At 42.9% G+C, this 21,633-nt stretch overlaps 1 protein-coding gene across 5 annotated transcripts in view; it reads right to left on the bottom strand.

Annotated features, from left to right (window-relative positions):
- SEPTIN6 (septin 6) overlaps positions 1-21,633 on the bottom strand; it is a 62,446-nt gene that overhangs the window by 30,459 nt on the left and 10,354 nt on the right. For 4 of the 5 annotated variants that reach the window (XM_083159404.1, XM_083159402.1, XM_083159405.1 and 1 more), the window contains exons 2-6: positions 12,323-12,437; positions 3,772-3,967; positions 2,884-3,070; positions 2,014-2,175; positions 1,615-1,711 (exon numbers count right to left, since the gene is read on the bottom strand). In XM_083159404.1, the coding sequence (XP_083015530.1) occupies positions 1,615-1,711; positions 2,014-2,175; positions 2,884-3,070; positions 3,772-3,967; positions 12,323-12,437 (757 nt within the window). Of the gene's footprint in view, positions 1-1,614; positions 1,712-2,013; positions 2,176-2,883; positions 3,071-3,771; positions 3,968-12,322; positions 12,438-12,548; positions 12,568-21,633 lie in introns of those variants that run through there. The other variant, XM_083159406.1, reaches the window with a different exon arrangement.

Genomic DNA, 21,633 nt, shown 5'->3' with positions numbered 1-21,633 from the left:
AGCACTCTACCAGCGGTGATCAGCGGTGATCAGGTAAGTTTCAGGCAAGGATCAGGTATGTATCACGACAGATTGGCACGGTGACCGCTCTGCACGCAATTCCAGACCGGAATGGCGTCTGCAGCGCAGTCACCGTTAGTTTAAATCACGCGCCTTGGCTGTGATTGGTCCGTGGGTCCCACGGACCAATCACAGCCTTGGGGGCAGGTGGGGTGAGGTGTCGTCGTCACCGATGACCCCCTCATGCCCCCTGACGCCCGGCGGTGATTGACACCTGTGTTACCGAGCGTCTGATTCGCCAGTAACACAGGAAAACGCTGTGAATGGCTGTTCACACTGAACAGCCAATCACAGCGATCGCCGACAGGGGGGCGGCATCGCAGCCCCCCCTGGGCATGCAGGGACATGTCTGCTGTCAGGGACAGCAGACATCGTCCCTCTGTCACTGCGTCTCGAGACGCAGTGGCACTTTGAAGTCATGACGTATATATACGTCATGTGTCGGGAAGTACATCCCGGCCATGACGTATATATACGTCAAATGTCGGGAAGGGGTTAATCAGAATCAGCTTTATTGGCCAGGTAGACTTGTGTATACTAGGAATTACATTTGGATTGCTGTGCAACAGCCAGGGTGGCAACAAGTACAACAGTGACAGTACAGATATACATTAGATGAATCCTGATGAGGGACACGGAACATGGGGGACATATTTACTTAGCTGTACGGCACCCAGGCAGTCATTCAGCAGCGCCACTTGGTGTTTGCAACAGCCATATAGGTAGACAATAAAACAGTATAGATATATAACAACAGAAGTGATATGGGGTACATATATGGCTAGCGGCACAGACCCAAGGCAGCCATCAGCGACACCATCGTTACGTTGATACTTCACAGGACAGAAGTGTAGGGGCTCAAAAGGCCACCTCCATTTCAAAAGGGGTTTTGGGGGGCCAGTGTACCAGAGACCCTGGTTGGAGCCACAGCTGGCGGGAGAGCCAGCGTGGGTGGTGGTGGCAGGAGGGGGGACGCGACTGGGGGATCCTGCTGGTGCCACATTGGACTCCTCTGGTAGTCATTGCCGGGGGCTGTGGCTGATGCCCTTGGGTGCCGCAGCCTGGTGACACGGCCAGGGGAATCCTGCTGGTAGCCAATGTGAACTCCTCTGCAGTCATTGCCGGGGCTGTCATCACCGGCACTCCTGTCCCCCGTCCACCATCCACCTCCTCTGTTGTGCTTTTCCTTCTTCTCTGGGGGCCGAGGATGGGAGCTCAGAGGAGAGCTCCACGTGGATTCGCCCGTCCCCGGCACCCAATGAAGTGGTGTCTCCCATCAAACATTTCGCCCCCTAATGTCTTCTCTTTATAAAATGTTCCCATTTGTTCTTGTTCCCTTTGTTCATCTAGTTTCTCACTGCTTTCTCTCACCCCTCTGGTCAGGGATCAGTTATTTTGTTTATACCACCCTTTAGAGTTATTGTTGCATAACCTGGCATTGAGTTTTCTGGACCTATCTTCTATTTGTAACCCAAATGTAATGATTCTTGTAATTTCTCACATCCATGTTTTATAGTTCATACAGAAGCAGATTTAGAGGGTTCAGAGATATACCTTGTACAGTTCCCCATGGGTACTGCCGAACCTTCATCATTTTGTTTCCTATTTTGGCTTCTTCTGTACTCCCAACAACTGCAAATGGTAAGTGAGCCTGCAAATAACATACATCAAGGTTCTAAACATAGATTTGGTTCATAAAATGCACAATTAAAACTAAAGTATTAAACTGCACCAATTACCCAAAGAAATATTATTTTTACCAACGTCCAAATGTAAAGAAAAGCAGAATATGGTATGAAATTAATGGGATCTTTGCTTAAACATTGCTTGTCTTAAGCTAGTTTGAAAATAAATATGTATTCAAATATATTCATATCAGAATGTATTCTCCGAATATTACACATGATCTTATTGGAATAGAGGACAACGCTAATCAGGATAAATCATACTTACATTCATTGTTCCATTTATTTCTGCCACAGTCTCATCGTCGGTGGGAAACTGGTAGATCTGCACACCATTACTGACCAGCTCACTTGTGATCTTAATCTTGAATTTTGTCAGCTCACTCTTTGAAATGGCATCTGATTTAGCAATAACTGGAATGATATTGACCTAGAGAAATGAATTAAACATTAATAAACTTCAATTAAGGGGGAGGTAGGATCGATCTGCGATCCAGCATTAGATATAGAGATCTATGCATACATAAATACAGCTGGATATTTGAATTTATTTTAAAATAAATTCTCTGTATTGTAATTTATACTTGGAGATGTATCAGCCCATGTGAAACCAGTAATAATAAAAATAAGGATTGAAAACTAAAAAGCATCTTCAATTCAATACTATGCAGTTGCACATCTTATATAGGAAAACACATTATTTTAGGATACTTTCTAAATATTCTAACACTAAAAAAAAAAAAAAAAAACTTTGGCACAATTACTGTATACTGCAAAATGTCTTTTGGTGTTATTATAAGCTGATATATATATAGAAATAGATCTTTGGTTTAAATGCAAATTAAATAGATTGTGTTACCCGTGTTAACATGCTTTGCATTAGTTTTGCTATGTGGCCCTGCTGAAACTGATGCAAGGCATGCTGGGATGTGTAGTTCATCAACATCTGGAGGGCCGGTGTTGCCCAGCCCTGGTTTAGGCCAACATTTCATTTGTTCCGTACTTCTGGTTCACTACAGGTAGATTCATGCTACAGCTAGTAAATTCTTATATATCCATGAAAAATAGGTCTTCCATAAAACAGTTAATTGAGGCCACCCTTTTCTTTCTTTTTTTAAACACAATTTTGGTCACCTACCTTACTGTCAAGTTTCTTCATGGTAACCAAGTCCAAGGATTTCAGGGAATGGCCAGTGGGGGCTATGAAATAGAGGCACGCATGGATACGAGAGTCATGGTAATTATGAAGAACTCGTTTTATTTTGAGTTCTTCCTGTAGGTACGACTCAAACTGGGAGTCAATGAATTCAATGATGGGCTTGTAGCTTTAAGGAAAAGAACAAAAGCTATGTAAGGAACAGTATAAAACGGCAACAGATATACAATAAAACAATTATGGCATTGAAAAACAGAAAAAGTTTGTGGTATCCCCCCCCCCCCCCCCCCCCCCCCCCCAGGCCATACATCTCTTGCCCAAATTCTTGTTCTGCTGATCTAATAAGCCAATTGCAATCCACTGGAGAGTTATAAAATCAAATACCCAAAAGACCAGCATGTTAAAAATCCTAGACACCCTTGTCCCAAACGGTTTTCTTTTCTCTGGTTTGGAATTGGCAGATAAAAGAATTCCGACATGCTCGATGTCCCCGATCCACCGACCCAGGCATCCAGAGAACAAGGAATTACCCAGATACATGCCTGATGTATGGGCTCCTTGCTCTAGAGTTTGATCAACTCTGGCTCAGGGGGTCAATGTTTCTTTTTCAACTGCTTGTATAGGCAATTCATTTTTATAATATACCAGCATTGGTTTAAGGGTAACTAAATAAAAACACTGTCCCACAAGTTACTTTGTCTAGATCACAAATTATATTTTTTATAAAAAGCCTAAAAAGTCAGTTTTCTTATTACAATCTTGCACCTCTATAAAGAAAAATGAACATACATTTTAATGCACACATTTTAATACGACAGTAAAAATCATAGCAATAGTTGTGACTGCTTGTTACAGTCCACTGAAACCCACCTGTCTTCTTTATTAATTTGATCTCCGAAACCTGCAGAGCTGACAACTGTCATTTTCAGACGTACATTGCTCTCAGTCAGGTCGTATGTGCTCGATTTCAACTGAACTCCAGGCTGAGAATGAGACGTTTGTTCCCCTTCAAACTTTGTATTAAATAATGTATCCATAAGAGTTGATTTCCCAAGACCTGTCTCACCTACAACAAGAACCAGAGAAACTTACAGTTTTAAATAAAATAAAATATATGGTCAGCTTACTAGATGTATATATATAAAAAAAGAAGTGTTTCAAAAGTGCACATTAAGGGCCTGATTCAGCAAGGCTCACTGAGAAGCGGGTTTTCGCTGCTTAGCAAAAAAAAAAGAGCAATATAAAAGAAAAAACAAACAAACACCAAAATATATAATACAGTATATAATAATAATAATAATAATAATAATAATAATAATAATAATAGATAATTATCTAGTTAAGGATTATAACCATGATACGAAAAGGTAATAGTCCCATAAAAAACACAATTCGCAAAAAGAATGATCTGGAATGGATTCTATAAAAGGGTATAGCTGGGTACACATATGTACAATTTCCTTTTTCTTGCGACCGTTCGATCGACCGAATACACGTTCGGCCGTCCAAAACATACGACCGTTCTGCGCGTACACATATGTACAATTTTACTTGCGACGTCCGATGTACTCCCGTCCAAACAATCGCAAGAAGAAGTATATGAGAGACCCTGTAACCCTTTGCCTGCTGTTTTAACTAATGTCTGTTTAATGCCTCACTGCTCAACACTTTAGACGCATCACTTTAAGACATTAATCAATGTTGAAGTTTTAATAGAGTGGGCTGGAAGCTCTTTTCAGGGCACCATAAAACACTATTAAAACTTCAACATTGATTAATGTCTTAAAGTGATGCGTCTAAAGTGTTGAGCAGTGAGGCATTAAACAGACATTAGTTAAAACAGCAGGCAAAGGGTTACAGGGTCTCTCATAATGCAGCATACCACCGTGCTTTGTCAAACTGTCAAGCATATCGATCGAAGGTGCGTACACACTTCACTTTTGTTCCGATATGGAGCCGTCCTGTCGGATGAAATATTAAGCAGCAAAGAACCTTCGACCGACCGACCGTGGACGGCCAAGAGCGTTTTTGGCCGTTTATCGGTCGCACAGCAGCAATTGGGACAGCGTACACACCTATGCAATCGAACGGCCGTTTGCCCCCAGATTGGAAGAACGGCCCGACGATTGTATATATGTGTACCCAGCTTATGTTTAAGACACAGTGGGGCAGATGTATTAAACTTTAACAAGAGATAAATCCAAATGTGATAAGGAGAGATAAACATCCAGCCAATCACCTGCTTACTGCCATGTTACAGGCTGTGTTTGAAAAAAAGTCAGTAAGGATGTGATTGGCTGGACGTTTATCTCTCCTTATCACCCTTGCATTTATCTCTTGTTAAAGCTTAATACTTCTGCCCCACAGCTCAATAACCTTCAGAGGGAAAAAAAGGTGATTCACGAAGTAAGATAACAAGCCCTCGAACATGTGTAATATTCTCTATTTCATTCCAATTTCTCACCCAGCCAGAGAAAGAAGACCATGGGCTTCTCCTCATATCAGTCCCACTGTCTCAACGGTTATGGTATAAAGCATAGACAGTCATATTGTCGACCACTAATGGTAGACAGAGTCAACAGATCGACAGGTAAAAGTTTTTTTTTGGTGTCTATGGCGACATAGGTCAACATGGACACTGTCTAAGTGTACTGTCCTCGCCATGCTTCGGGCTCGGTGCCTCGCTGCTCTCGGCACACTATTTTATTTTCCCACCACGCCCTAGAGGATGGTAGTGCAGGAAATACCGCCTGTCGGAACATGTCAGATGAAAATTTTGCAAAAAATAAATAAATAATGCATGTCGACCTATTGTGTGTCGGCCTTTTGACCGTCTATCATGGGTCAGTCTATGATCAGTCCGGATACCGTCCCAACATTTGTTAAAAGATTGGCAGTTCTGGTGGAAATTGGTCAAACACTGTGCATAGTATGATCACATTTCTGCATCTTAATTGGATGATTGAAGCACTGCTGATATGTTATTACTGATTTTAAGAGAATATACTTTCTTTTTCACATGACTGGATATGTATTTGCGCATAAATTGCTCTTTCCTTACATCCCCACAGAGCACTTATGGGACAATTCCCCTGCACAGAGTTCAGCGAAATTTACATGCTTTATAGCCATCACTTGTATTTTCCCATTTAAAAAGTTGCAGTCTAATATTTATAATATTTATTTTGCAGTAAAGCAGTATACTACTCTATTTAATGGCCAACATCGCTGTGAGACATTCAAAATAGCTGATAAAAATGACCCATCACTCACATTTGTTATATAAATTCAAATTATAAAAAGGTTGTATAAAAAAGAGGATATCTCCTATATAAAGGCAGCCATTACAAGGCATCGTGATGAATAAAAAGGTTTGCTTGGCAATGTTCACACCTTTTTTTTTTTCACTTGACATTTAAAGGGTTAAGAATTTAATTTTTTCATTATTTATGTTGAACATAATAAAATCCTCACATTAGAAGTAAATGTATAAGCTAAAGGTGCTCATACCCTTATACGATTTGGCCACTTTTCATCAGATTTCAAACACATCAGGCCGAGAAATCGAATGCAAAGTGTCAAATCCTATGTGCCTAATCTCAGATTCTGAGTCACTGTCCCCTGCGCATATCTGAACAGAGCAGGAGTTATCAAGGGCTGCACAAAGGATTTTTCAGGATCGCATGCGAGGGAGGTATGCGATACCTCACATAAGTGTATGGGCGCCTTAAGGATGGGTTTGCCATACTCCTATGTAAAGGCCATTGGTAATGCAGAGGAATGGTGTAGTACAGGGGTGGCCAACCCGCGGCTCTTGAGCCGCATGCGGCTCTCCCTCTTGTAAGGTGCGGCTCCTGCTCCCACTACTGCCCGCAGCCCACCGTCCGTCCCCATCCCCCCCCCGCTGCCGGTTCCCCGAATCCCTTTTTCTTCTGAGGAGAGCGCGCATCGCGCATCTCTCCTACCCCTTACTGTGCATCATTGTGACTAGGCCATCTGCCAATCAGAGCTTGCGGGCTGGCAGCCAATCAGGAGCTTTGATTAGTGGACGGCCCAGTCACAGGGAAGGGAGAAGGGAAGGAGACGCGCGGTGTGCTGTGCTCTCCTTCCCTCGGTCACATGACAGGACTGCTGGGGGGGATGCAAGACTGTCCTCTCCCCGCCCGACAGCAGCAGCAACAGATTGTGGCACTGTGGAGGGGGCATAGCAGATTGTGGCACTGTGGAGGGGGCATAGCTGATTGTGGCACTGTGGGGGCATACCAGCTTTTTGGCACCGTGGGGGCATATGTGTATCTGGCACTATTGGGGGCATATGTATATATGGCACTGCACTATTGGAGGCATATTTGTATCACACCCACCCAAGGGGTCAAAATAGACCATGCCCCTTTTTTGGGCGCACATGTTGTTGGTCCTTTAGCTTGACTACAGGTATTTTTCGGCTCTTTACCTCTGACCGGTTGGCCACCCCTGGTGTAGTATATAAACAGTGTTGTTGCTAGTGAACAAAACAATCAGGAACGTTCGTTCCTTTATTACAAAACTAGGGGATGGAAATAACATTTCCTCTCATCAGTAAAGGAACAGAATATGCACCATATGTAAACCATATTAGGAACAGCAGAATATACTGGAACTCTAACATACCAAAATAACCAAACTATATTTAGTATTTTGAGTTCCCCTAGGTATAATAGTAGCCTGCAAAGTAGGACAGACTGAGCACATGCTCAGCTTTGTGGAAGATTTGAATGCTGTTTTAAAAACACAAAACATTCTCTTTGTAGGGAGAAAGAACCATGGGTTAGATTTACTAAGTGACAACTTTTGCAAAACTTAAGAGTATGAAATGTATTATTGCTATTCGCAGAGAATCAGTAGTTTGCAAAAGTTGCGCCTTAGCTCCAAGATGTTTTAGAGATTTTCCTACCCCCCAAATTAAAATACCAATTTAGGTAGGGTTTTACTTATAAGGGTTGTACACACAGATGTTAGCAGTATGGATGGTGTAATGGTTAGCATTACTGCCTCACAGCGCTGAGGTAATGGGTTCAATTCCCACCATGGCTCTAACTGTGCGGAGTTTGTATATTCTCCCAGTACTTGCGTGGGTTTCCTCCTGGTACTCCGGTTTCATCCCACAATTCAAAAATATACTGGTAGGCTAATTGGCTCCCAACAAAAATTAACCCTAGAATGTCTGTGAGTGTACATGTGGTAGGAAATATAGATTGTAAGCTCCACTGGGGCAGGGACTGATGTGAATGTTGAAATACTCTCTGTAAAGCGCTGCGGAATATGTGTGCGCTATATAAGAAACTGGTAATAAATAAAAACTAAAAAAAAACAGGAATAAAAACATTTGTATAAATCAATTCCAAGAAAAGCAGAGCCTGATACCATGTTGAAGTCAATGCTGGTCACAGAATGTATATACAGTACTTGGCCAATTCCTTACATTAAGTTTTGACCAATAAATGTCAAAAGGGCATCCGATAAGCTGTAATAATAGTCAATGAGGACCTTCTTATTCAGGTGAATGTTAGCTACCATATTGAAGTGTTTAAGGCAGTGGTTCCTAAAATGTGTGCTGTGGCTCCCTGGGTTCCCGTGAGACTTTTGCAGGGATACCTTGGCTTGGTGGTCAAATTATTTTTGGTCAATGTAATAGGTAAAAACAGTGCTGGTGGTTGCCAACCATGCAAATATGTGGACAAACAGAAGAAAATCTTCTCCAGCTCCACATAATTATGACATATAAAAACAGGTTACTTAATTTCTGAGTAATAATTTTTTGGCTATGGGTGCCGTGAAAAGAATTCTAAAATTCTACGGCACTGCGATTCAAAAAAGTTTGGGAACCACCGGTTTAAAGGTGCCCATACACTAGTAAGATTTATCTTCAGATCTGGCTGGTTGGAACAAAAACATGGTTATGGATGAGTGACAGTTTGCAAGTTTTCCAGCATTTCCAAGCAAATGGTCAACTGTCATTTGCTCTCATCCATAACCATGTTTTTGTTCCAACCAGACAGATCTGCAGATAAATCTGCATGTGTATGGCCACCTTAAAGGTAAGACTCAAATAATATTATGGGGGAAATAATGGAAGAATGCTTATTTTCTGTTACCAAGAAACATTAGCTGTATTTTGGAAAGACAAGAAGAGTCTTCCATTCATTCTTCGATGATCCTGTATACAGTTTATTGCTATTTATTCTTATTGCAACAGCATATACCATTGCATATTAAAATGATACCTCTTTCACAACACAAATGCCGGGTCGCACCGGGTCCATCCCGGGAGTGACCCAGCATTTGCAAGGTGCAGCTGCCCACGTCAGATGGAGGCGGGGCGGAGGCACATTATCGGGAGAAGAGGCAGTGCTTGGAGCTGATGCAGTGTGACGGGACCTGGATCGCTCAAACCTGGTTTACCCGTTCATATTGTACAGCAACCCAGGTCAACCCAACAACAAGCCGGGTTCGACCCAGGTTATTTTTGCGATGTGAAAGAGGTATTAGGAACAATACAGTAATTAAACATAAAAGGAACTTGCACACGTTTTTAAAAATGAAATGTGGATATGTTGATCAGACTGTAGCAGCCAATTAGATTCTATCCATAATTTACCTAATGCTTTAGTTTACCGAAGTGCCATCCTTACAGGGCCACGAGAGGTCTTAAAAAGGTATTGCCTCTTCCCAGCACTAGGATAGCCAGTGTAGAATTACCTGCTAAATGGATCTATTAGTGCTGCCTGACAGGGGAAGCCAGATGACGCATCCAAGTCTGACAGCGCCATTAAAAGAAATGATCCAGAAACTAATTGAAGGCAATGTTAGAGAAGTGACATGGCAAGGAGGGGAGCCTGACTCTATAGTGGGATTTCTATGGAAACGTACTTATAATTGAAATTAAATCCTGCTCAAAACATAAATGATAATGCACACATTAACAATGTCTATAAAGGAAACAGCTATACGAAAAGGCTCAGACAAGGTGTAATATTTGGTGCAATATGCCTAAACACTTGTCCCTATTGTCACACTTTGGAAGTGCAGGGCAACCTTCTCAGATCAGATTACACCTAGGTGGAAGTATCAGTTTATACACACACAGAGGAGACAAATGGACAAAACTATTAGCACTGCAGGTGGGGCAGATGTAACATGTGACAGAGTTACATTTGGGTGGGGTGTGTTCAAACTGATATCTAAATTGTAGTAAAAAGTGCCCATACATGGTACAATTGCTGGATGCGATGAGATGCGCACATCCCATCGCACAGCTCAAAAAGTATGCGCTGCACATACTTTTAGTACTAGATTGCACCTCATTGCAAAACGTATCCGATGCGATCTAGCCCAAATTGTATGTAATAATTGTACGGTGTATGGACACCCTAAGATTAAAGCAGCCAGTATTTACTTTGCACAGAAACAAAATAACTCACCCAAATGTAACTTTCTCTGCACAGGTTACATCTGCCCCACCTGTAGTGCACATGGTTTTGTCCATTAAAAAGGAGTTTGATTTTGTAAACCAACCAGAATCACCCCCAGTGCTCTTTGATCAAAGCATCTCTGAGGTAGTAGAGGAAACTAACATGCACATAAGTAGGTGAACTAGAACCAATGTTTGAAGTTTCCATTGTGGTTGAATTTTGTACTTCAGAATGCGTGCAAGCGAGGACAGTGCTCAGAACCACTTCCTATTATTCAACAAACGGTCCTCAAGTTCATTAACTATATTAACTCTATCTCTCTATCTCTCAAGAAAGCAGATTTTTGACAGTTTTTCGCAGATTAAGATGTAGCAAAACACTGGAAAATGGAAGCAATTGTCTTGTTGGTTCACATGTCATAGTAATATTTTTCAGTTAATAGTGTTCCAGTTATAGAAATGTGCTTCGAGCTAAGCCACACCATGCTTACACACACTTCGAGCTAAGCCACACCAAGTATGTGTCTAGTGCTGGGGTAGCCAACCCTAGTCCTCGAGAGCTACCAACAGTGCATGTTTTGCAGATCTCCTCACAGAATCACAAGTGAGCTAATTAGCTCCATCTGTGTATCTTTTAAAATGTGTCAGTGATTAATGAGTGCAGCTGTGCAGCAGCTAGGTTGTCTGGAAAATGTGAACTGTTGGTAGCTCTCGAGGGCTAGGGTTGGCTACCACTGGTCTAGTGTCTGTGTGTAACCGAAACATTGCCATCCGCTGGCAGCGAGTGAAACTACATCTTTCACACATACAGAAACATAGAGGCAATCACAAGGTAGCAGACTAGCTTTCAAAGCTTTTGCTTCAAGCAGGCGCGCATATATATATATATATATATATATATATATATATATATATATATATATATATATATATATATATATATATATATATATATATATATATATATACATATACATATACACACACACACATACATACATACATACATATACATATATATATATATATATATATATATATATATACATACACACACACACACACACACACACACACACACACACACATATATACACACATATTTATCTATCTGTATATTATAGTACGGTACTTGTGAAGTTTCACGGCGGCACTTCCCTGTGGATTGCATCGTATGCAAATATCCCATATGATTTGCATACAATTTGATCTGTAATGGGATTTAGCACACCCCCACTATCCACCTCAGCCTAAAGCGTGTCGAGCGCAGCAAGCCCTGCGAGGGGACGCGGTACGCATACTCGCGACCTGTTCATACCCCCACTATCCACGCTGGTGTGGAGTTGATTTTGTAAAGTGTGGTGAGCGCAGGGGACACTGATTACTTGACGTGTATTCCGCGGCCGCTCGCCACGCTTTGGGCTTGTTTTCCACATCCACTCGCCACACTTTATAAACTCAACGCCGACGTGGATAGTGGGGGTATGAACAGGTCGGGAGGACGCATACTGCGTCCGCTCGCCACGCTTCGGGCTGACATGGATAGTGGGGGTGTGCTAAAGCACATTGCAGATCGAAACGTATGCAAATCTCATGCAAATATAGTATGCATTTTGCATACGATCCGCTGGGAAGTGCCACTGTGAAACTACACAAGTACCAATAGTACTAGATTGTCAATGTGTATGACGAAGATCATTTATGTTTGATATTACCAAAATATCATCCCTGGCTATAATAATAAAGCACTTGTATTGGGACGTGAAGCTTGGGGTCGGCTTGTTACCATGCACTGTGTAGCTGGCTGTAAACAAGTCATACACACAATGCTCTGTATTCATCTGTATCCGGCCATTGAATGCTCTCATTTTCAGCACAACTACAGAAATGTTGCTCCTCCTGTGCTATTCATACAGGGGAACTGGATGGCTGCCTCTCACCAGAAAAGTCTGTGTATCTGTAAATACTCACCCACACAGAGTATATTAAAACTAAAGCCATGATTTATTGATTTGTTAACCAGCTGGTCCGGCAGGCTGTCAAATCCCACATGTCCAGAGAGAGGAAGACTGCGGCATCCTTCGCCCTTAAATACAAAATAAACATTTGCGTTATATCCCGTGCATTATTAGCACATGTGTGTTGCACAAAGCAGTGTAAAAGATAAACATCACCGCAGCAACAATAGGGTCCTCACACTATGGAGCACAGCATGGGTCACCACACAGTCCCTGGACGCCAACAATTAGATGCTGGACTGAACAGGATGTTTAGTTATTCAGGTCAGGGAAAGGATCTGCACAGAGGTGCTTCATGCTGCATGCAAAGCAGGTGCTCATTGTGTGCGTTACATGAGCCGAAACAGACACAGGCTTAGTAAGCAGCAGAACACACACGTGAGCAAAGGACCCATGTCCGGGAGTTATAAAGACAATACACTCTTCAACTTCAACACAGGATGTGCCGCAGCAGTAACACACCGGTGACTAAACACCAGAAGCAATGACAGAGGGAGGTATAGAGGAGGACAGGTCTGCTGTCACATGTACATTTAGCAGCAGATTATGTCCTAGAAAGGTTTAGGGCCAGATTCTCTCATACCACTTTCACATCGCCGACACGTTTTAAAAACCGGTATTTTAAAACGGTAATTGAAACGGGTCAGAGCCTTAACATTGATTGCAGATTACTGTTTTAAATACCGGTTAAGTCTCATTCAACATAGCAGTGAAACCGGTTCATCACGAACACGTTTCAAGCCAGAGTGTCAACATTGCCTGTCATTTTAAAGGGGAGCTTGTGTTGTTTGCCTGAAATACCGTTTCAGACACATTGTACACATTCACATTGCACAAAAAACGGCAAGGAACCGTGTAGGACTCTGCTTTTTACACGGTTCGAAATGCCAGTTAACTTTAAACGGTAAATCGGCTCTGGTGCATTCACAGTGCAGGCTTAAACGTTTTAAAAAGGGAAAAAAACGGCAATTTACCGTTTTAAAAGTGCGATGTGAAAGGGGTATAAGCTTCAAAAGTGATACAATGGAGAGTGATAAACAGCCAGCCAATCAGCTCCTACCTGCCATGTCACAGACTGTGTTTGAAAAATGTCAGACAGGAGCTGATTGGCTGGCTGTTTATCACTCTCCATTGTATCACTTTTGAAGCTTAGAGAATCTGGCCCTAAGTGTCCTACCTCACCTGGTGAAAAGGTCTCGCTACAGCAATGGAGGGTGCGCTATAATAGATATACAGGTTGTAGATAAACAGTAAATAAGTCAACATGCAAAAGGTCGACAGGGTCAACAGTAAATAGGACAAAAGTAAAAAGGTTGACACAAGTTCTTGGGGTGTCATTTTGTATGTTTCACCAGATGTGACCCCAATTAAGTCAATGTGCAGAGGCAGTAATGTGGAAGACCCACACACTGGTCACGGCACACCTACAAAACAAGTCTGATATGGCACAATAACCATCCCCAATTAATTAGTCAGAGCTCAATTCATCCAGGGCACTCCGACTGGAGCTACAGCACCATTATTGGACATGCACATGTGGCTCTGGTACATCACCAGTAAAAAGAAAAGGGAAAAAAAGTACATTTGCAGAATTATTAATATGGGGTTTCCCTAAGTCACTTGTGCAGGGGACATGGGTAGCCTTAAAATCTGGATTGCAGCTGATTGGTTGCCAGGGCACACTTCTCCACTCATATGACTGCTTCATACAGCTACCCGTGAGTTTGGGAACTACAGCACTAAAAGCTAGCATGGTGGGCTATTATGGCATTTTTTTAAGGTTACAATAAGGTGAAGGGAAGAAAAACAACAACACGGGAGGCAAGTTTAGGGTGTAAGATACTATAGGCAAATAAATCAAGCTGTGACAACAGAAAAAAAGTTAATACTGCTTCTGTACATATAAGGCAGCTCATGGAGAAATATATATATATACACACACACACACACACACACACACACACACACACAGCGTGGAAAAAATGGCGGCACTTGGAGACTTGCAGTAAAAAACAACTCTTCTTTATAAGTACATGGTGCAAAACATACCAACGTTTCGGGAAGACCCCGTTATCAAGGTGCAGAAATTCAACAAGTATTGTATTTCTGCACCTTGATAACAGGGTCTTCCCGAAACGTTGGTATGTTTTGCACCATGTACTTATAAAGAAGAGTTGTTTTTTACTGCAAGTCTCCAAGTGCCGCCATTTTTTCCACGCTGCATCCATTGTTTTGGAAGGCACTGGAGCAAAGTACTAGAAGTGATTGAGTGCCGGTCCGCCCCCACACAGTGTATGTATGTATGTATGTATGTATGTATGTATGTATGTATGTATGTATGTATGTATGTATGTATGTATATATAAATTACCACCTTTTTCCACAATTTGTTCCCTTTTGTTTCTATTATACAGTCTATTATACAGCCTATAAAATCTAGTTAAGATCGCCTGCATTTGCATAGAAAACATTAGCACAAATCTCTTAGCACGCATCACTAAGTGTGTATGGGCGATCTAGACATAGGGAAGTTCAAGGGAAATCGCCTACCCTAAAATCACTAGCACACATCTCAACGGGGGTATAGGCTTTTAAAAACTAGAACAACTCTAAATATTTGACATCCTTTAAACTAGGTGAATAGATTAAAATAAAATGGATTCAGTAATAGTTTTCATGCCTATGTTTTATAGTGGTTCAGACAGGACAGCACGTTTGAACGTGGACTGATTAGTCCCAACTGAAGATGATACTCATTGATGGTGGGCTTCCAATGTCCATCCCTAGTCCCAGCAAACAGGGACTTTCGGATTTGGTACTCTCTCAGCAAAGTTTTGTAGCTCTGAAAATCCCTGCATTAAGCTCCGTGCGCACAGAGAGCCGTGCTGAAGCAGGAATCGCTCAGAACACTTCGCCGGCACACATGCAGTGCATCCACTATGTGTGCTGAGCTATCTGTGTGAGCCAGTGTTTTCCGGTGAGAGAACACTGGCGATGACTAGATGACAAGATTTATAGTCAGGCGATGGCGACGAGTGAGACCCCGCATCGTTGTCGCTGGGGGGTATACACATGCAAATCGCCCCATGTGTATGGGCCTTTAGACTCGAAAAATAATATTGATGCTTAGGTTTAAAAATAAATAGATGCGAAAGCTGAAGTTTTAGGGAGTATTCAATCCCGGGTCACGACTGTCGGTAGCCCCGACAGTAGGGGACCCTGGCCCGTTCTCAGTCGCTCACCTGTTTATCGGCAGGCAGGAATCAATGTCCCGTCTGCTAGTTGGCAAAAAGGGGGCATGGCCATGTAAACAGCCGTGGACTGTCGAGTCCACGTCCGTTCTCTGCAAAACAGGCCCTACAGCTTTTAGAGTTGGGTCCGTTCTGCCGAGATGCCTCTTCAATGCTGTTGGGAAAGACAGCATTGAATAGGCGCCCGCTGCTATTTCCCCTGATGGAAACAGCAGCAGGGATTAAATACCCCCTTAGCATGATGAGCTTGGCTTGGCCAAAACCCTTGGTAAATTGCTTTCAAAGACTTTCTAGTTTGTTGCAACACTTACTATAGTCAGAATTCTATTGCAGGGCTAGAGTATCTGAGGTCTTCAATACTGCATTGGATTTGCTTTGTAATACAGAGAGATCCACATTACAGTCCTTACTTATTTTTGTCTGCAAATTATAATAAATTGCCATAAACAGTGCGTCAACATTTTTTAATCAAATCCACGAGGATATAGATGAAACGTCCGCACTGTGAGCCTAGAGGTAGGAAGTGGCTACAGAAACTCACCATGGTGATGACAGATTGTTATTTTACAAAATATTTATACATGTCGGAGAGCTAGGAGTAGGACACATCTGCAACAAAGTACAGCGGCACGTTACTGGAAAGCCACGTAGCACTCAGAACTGATACATATAAACACTTGCTCTAGTTACTGCCAGCAAACTGTTTACAATGCAATTAGAGGACCATGATAATAAAGTACAAATGACAAGCTTACTAAAATAAACACGGTTTATACTGAAGACATTTTAAAACGATAATTTTGATCAGGGTAACATTGCATTTTGCATTATTTAGGTCTCAGGTGTTAAACTACAGTACTGAGCAATGGTTCACCACTCTGAAAGTAGCACATTCTCTTTCCTTATAGGGTACCGCATATGAAATAAGGAGGCTATACAGATGCTAGCAGGTAGAGCTAGTAAAGGATAGCACAGTCTATTTAGTCCCCATGCCTTGTAAGGTCCCATCATCACTTCAAGTCCTGAAAACTGGGCCATCAGTGGATGTTCCCTCCATTCCCTACACTGTAACCCACAGCTGCCCCACTTACCCTCCTCTTGTACACTGCCATCTGCTGCTTTGCAACCTGTTACGAAAATTGCTTTCAAGTAATTCAAAACCAGTAAGAATGATAATATAGGAGGAGAGAGAAGCAGCAGAGGTCCTGTGTACTTGCAGTACTTGTGTACCTGGAGGGGGATGGGCAAAAATGGGGCTTCCTCAGAAGAGACAAGACAAACAAAACAGCTTAAAAAAAAAAAAAAAAACACACAGGAAATTGTGGCACTAATTTCTGTTTGTACTCTGAGCCTTATTCTGATTGACTCGCAAGACTGCAATATTTGCAGTCTTGCAAGTCCATCAGACGTCGCCTTACGCCCGCAGTGCAGCCCATCTATTCGCAGGCGGGGAGAAATCAATCGATGGTCGCTGACCATAGACTGATTTCTCCCGTGCATGCAGTTCAGAGTGACTAATATAGTCACATGGGGTGGTGTCAGCTGCCCGTCCCCCGCATGTCCGTCACGGCCTCATTACCATGAGAACGGCCAGCGTTCTCATGGGAATGCTGGGCGTTCCCATATGGCAATGGGACAGCCCAGTGCCCCCCACCCTTCACCACCCCTGTCTAGGGTGCGTGCACACGGGGAACCGAAAGTTCGCTGTGGGTGCACATGCATAGAAACGCACCCACACAGACACTAAACATCGGTCCTCCGTTCGAAAGCACGGAGGACCGAAGGAATCAGAATAGGTTCCTCAGTGCCAATGATCACACAACAAAGATTATTGGCAGACTGTGCATTTGCCATGATCATTGCATTGCACATGTTACCAAGGCACATATGCAATGCTGCCGCAAACAGTGAGAATTTAATTTCAGAATTGACAGGAATAAAATATGAGGGAGGTAGCGGGAAACTGCAGCAAAAATGCAGACATTTTTGTTGTTGCCTTCAGCTCTAATCATGTATGGAAGGAAACCTAGTTTCTATGGTCATATAGACTCGCCGGGGGATTCATAGATTTACTCGAGGAGTCAGTGTTCCTCACTATTGTGATAAGTTGACATACAGTATGTGTATGCAGTTGTTGAGGACTTGAAAAGGCTCCATTGAGGGTCTTCACTCATTTCAGGGAAATCGTGCCTATTCAATCCTTTTCCATGTGCGGCAGGTGGGACATTGAATCCCGCCCATTGACAATCGTGACCCAGGAATGAAGCAAGCTCCTGCGACCAGCTGATTACCTCTGCGACTCCTCTGGCAGAGGTTCCTTTTCATCAGCGACCATCTCTGGTCGCTGATGAAAAAGAGACACTGAGCAATATATTGCTAGCAATATGTTGCTGAGCAATATATCTCCCCCGTGTGTGCGGGGCTTTAGATTCGGATATGATCCCTACTTTACCAGATTTTTGTTCCTATCAGAACATACACACGGGGAGATATATTGCTCAGTGTCTCTTTTTCATCAGCGACCAGAGATGGTCGCTGATGAAAAGGAACCTCTGCCGGGGGAGTCGCAGAGGTAATCAGCTGGTCGCAAGCTCCTGCGACCAGCGATTAGAATGGGGCTGAAAATGGGAGCGCGCACCCGGCGATTTATCGCCGGGGCACACTCCCATCACTGGCAATATGGTCGCCAGCGACCATATTTCCAGCAATTTCGGCCCCTATCACCCCCATGTGTACACAGCTTAACATTTGCTTCCAGACATTGGAAACCAGACACTGGTCATTCAGACAAATTGGCTCAACCCATTTCAGTTAAATTTATTCAAACAATAATTTTTATTAATTTACCAGCATTCAGGAGCGAATGGTTGATTTTGATCCCACCAAAAAGATTGAACAGAAACTTTTAGGGGTGTACACAGCTTAACAGTGTATGTTTTCAAGGTAACCTCAGGATATTATCTGTAGCTCTAATCAATTAACACATGTTCCCAAGCTAGATCTTGAAAACATCCACTGTTAAGCTGGGTACACACCTAAAGATTTGACTGTCCTATCTCTCTGGTGGGAACAAAAAATCAACCATTTGCTCCCAAAGGCTGGGGAATTAATAAAAATGATTGTTTGGATAAATTTGTAAAATCAAATGGAGTTTACCAGTTTGTCTGAATGACCAGTGTTTGTTTTCTAGTGTTTGGAAGCAAATGTTCTATTATGATTTGCTTCCAGATTTCTGTTTTCATCAGATAGGCCCTTATTCTGGTTGGTGCGGTCGAGCCGCATATGCGGCTCCGACCGCACCAGACGAATCCCCGCCCACCCTACGGATCGCCACGGCCGTCCGTACACGGACGGCTGGCGATCCGCATAAAAATGGTGGAGGCTACGCCTCCACCATGGTGGGAGCTGCCCCCTGCATTCGATGGTCGTCGACCATCGAAGGCAGGTCCGCACGCCGCGGCAGCTCCCGCAAGCTGAGACCACACGGACAATCGTCCGTGTGGTAGCTTGTATGGGGGCTGAAAGCTGACATCCGGCGACGTCAGCTTTCCGCCCCCATGAGTTGCGTCATGCCCTCATTAGCATGCGTACGCCCCGCGTTTGCATGGGAACGCCCATGAAACGCGGGGCGTACACATAGGGAAATGAGGGCATGATGCCTCTCACGCCCCTATACGCCCCCTTTGCGGCGGACGAAATACGTCTGCGGCGAAGGGGGCTGCACATGCGCAGATTCACCTCTGCGCATGTGCAGAGTAAAAACATCGGCGGTACGGCCGCACGCGGGCCGTACCGATCCGATTAGAATAAGGGCCAGAGATTGGACAGCTTAAGGCTGTGCACACACGAATAGATATCAATTGACCCGTTGATATAGGTCTCAACGGATTGGACGTCGTGTTCTCCACACTGCCTAGTGGACATAAATATAATGAGGTACAGTATGATTTCCAACGGATTGGACGTCGTGTTCTCCACACTGCCTAGTGGACATAAATATAATGAGGTACAGTATGATTTCCTGAAATTCAAAATACAGACAAACATTGGCAGACAGTCGAAATACCGACATGTTGAAAATGCCAACATGTCAAAAGGATGACGTGGTTTATTTGGGAGTGTATTTGTCTACACGGTTTCAAAGAGAGAAAAAAAAAAATTAATGATAAAATAATGTCGACTTTTTGATATAGCAACACTTAAATGTCTGTATTTTGACAGTGTCTGCATAATGAATGTCAGTATTTTGACTATCTGCCAATGGTTGCCGTATTCTGACTGCCGGTAAATTAACTGCATCCCATCTGATGTTTACACGGCCACAATGTCGGCGCGTAGTGCTACCTATTAGAAAGTAAACAGATGTTTTGTCTTGGCCTCTGACAAAAGAGGACTGCCCATATGTTCTGGCCTGACCTCTGCCTGACCTATGACTGATAAACCTGCCATATGTTCTGCCCTGGCCTCTGACTGAGAAGACCATATGTTCTGAAACTTTCAAGAGCAATTGCAAATTTGATTTTGAAGACAATTAGCACGATTACATTTCTAAAGGTAGCCATACACTAGACCGGTCACAGGCACGAATGAACAATTTCCACTGGTCGTGCAATCAACTGTGTGCACATCATGAGGCATCTCTACCACTGGAGGGGGGCATTTAATCTCGGCCGGGGGGCGGGGATGCTTGGCAGGAATTTGAATCCTTTTAAGATTTGGAATAGGGATTTAGAAAGTAAAGGGAGCACTGTAGTGTGGAATACTAGCAATACCTGCTTCCCTAGGTCCTTGAGACAATGTAAGGTCCTAACAAGATGGTACCAATGCCCATATAGGATACATAAGTACTCGTCCTCAGTGTCCCCTCACTTCTAGAGATGTGGAGTGGTACATTTTTCCTCATCCGATGGGAATGTCCACTTAAAGCACTTTTCTGGAACAAAGTAATTGCTTTAGCCAAACAAATAGTTGGGGTTTCTGTCCCAATGGGACCAGGGTTCTGGCTCCTCTCATACTCTGGTATTCAAGTGTCCTTCTAGAAATTCTATGTTAAAGCAAATCAACAATGCAGCAAGGGCGTTTCTACATGTCCACTGGCACTCCCGACTTCCCCCATCCATTAGTGAATAGTGCCAGAGAATGCACTTTTACATGTCCATGGATGATATGATGCTCTCCCCTATGGACAAGCAGGATGAGTTTAGGTCCATCATTTTCAGGTTGACTACAAAAACTACAGTGCATTTATTTTCCTCCTTACTGTTTAATGTCATTATGGCTCATGCCTCCCTCAATTTTACTAATTGGTGTAATGTCTTCTCTGTTTTGGCATGAGGACTCAGGTGTTCCTAGATTTTCATATTGGAGTTAGATCCTGCAGTACATCCGTTTCTTCAGCCTTCCATTCCTCTCTTCCTCTTCTTAAAATTCTCCTATTAGGTTTGTTATCTTCAGTCTTTCCTTTTTTCTATTTGTAGTCATAGCTCATACATTCAGTAGTTTGTTGAATAGTACGCTTTGATTTAATCTATTGTGTGGTATGTGCGATACATTTAAATAAATTATTTAAAATAAAAAGTGTTATTTCAATGAATCCAACCATAAATGGGTTAATCGAATAACCTGCAATTTAATGATGGTTGCAATTAAGAGCAGCTATATGCCATGCTTATGGTACTGTTGTATTTACCAACTCCTGTTTGCAGTATACACAAATCTAAAAAGATACAGCTGTGTATTATTAATAGAGGGATATCGTATTATCCCCAATAATACATCCGGCGTTAACAACTACCGTTTCCCCCCACTTTTATTGGGCTAATAAGATAGCCCCAGCCAAACCTTTTACCTGCGATAAATTGCAGTAGAGTATTTCTGTAAAGCTGTGTACACACGGTACACTTATCGCTGGCAATATGGTTGCTGAGCGACCATATTGGCAGCTATTGGAGTGTGCAACGGCGATAAATCGCCGGGTGCGCACTCCCAGTTTCAGCCCGCTAATGGTCGCTGC

This window comes from Crinia signifera, chromosome 9 (genome assembly GCF_055691185.1).
Source record: "Crinia signifera chromosome 9, ASM5569118v1, whole genome shotgun sequence".
NCBI classification, from domain to species: domain Eukaryota; kingdom Metazoa; phylum Chordata; class Amphibia; order Anura; family Myobatrachidae; genus Crinia; species Crinia signifera.
This window is presented reverse-complemented; position numbering and strand designations above follow the sequence as displayed.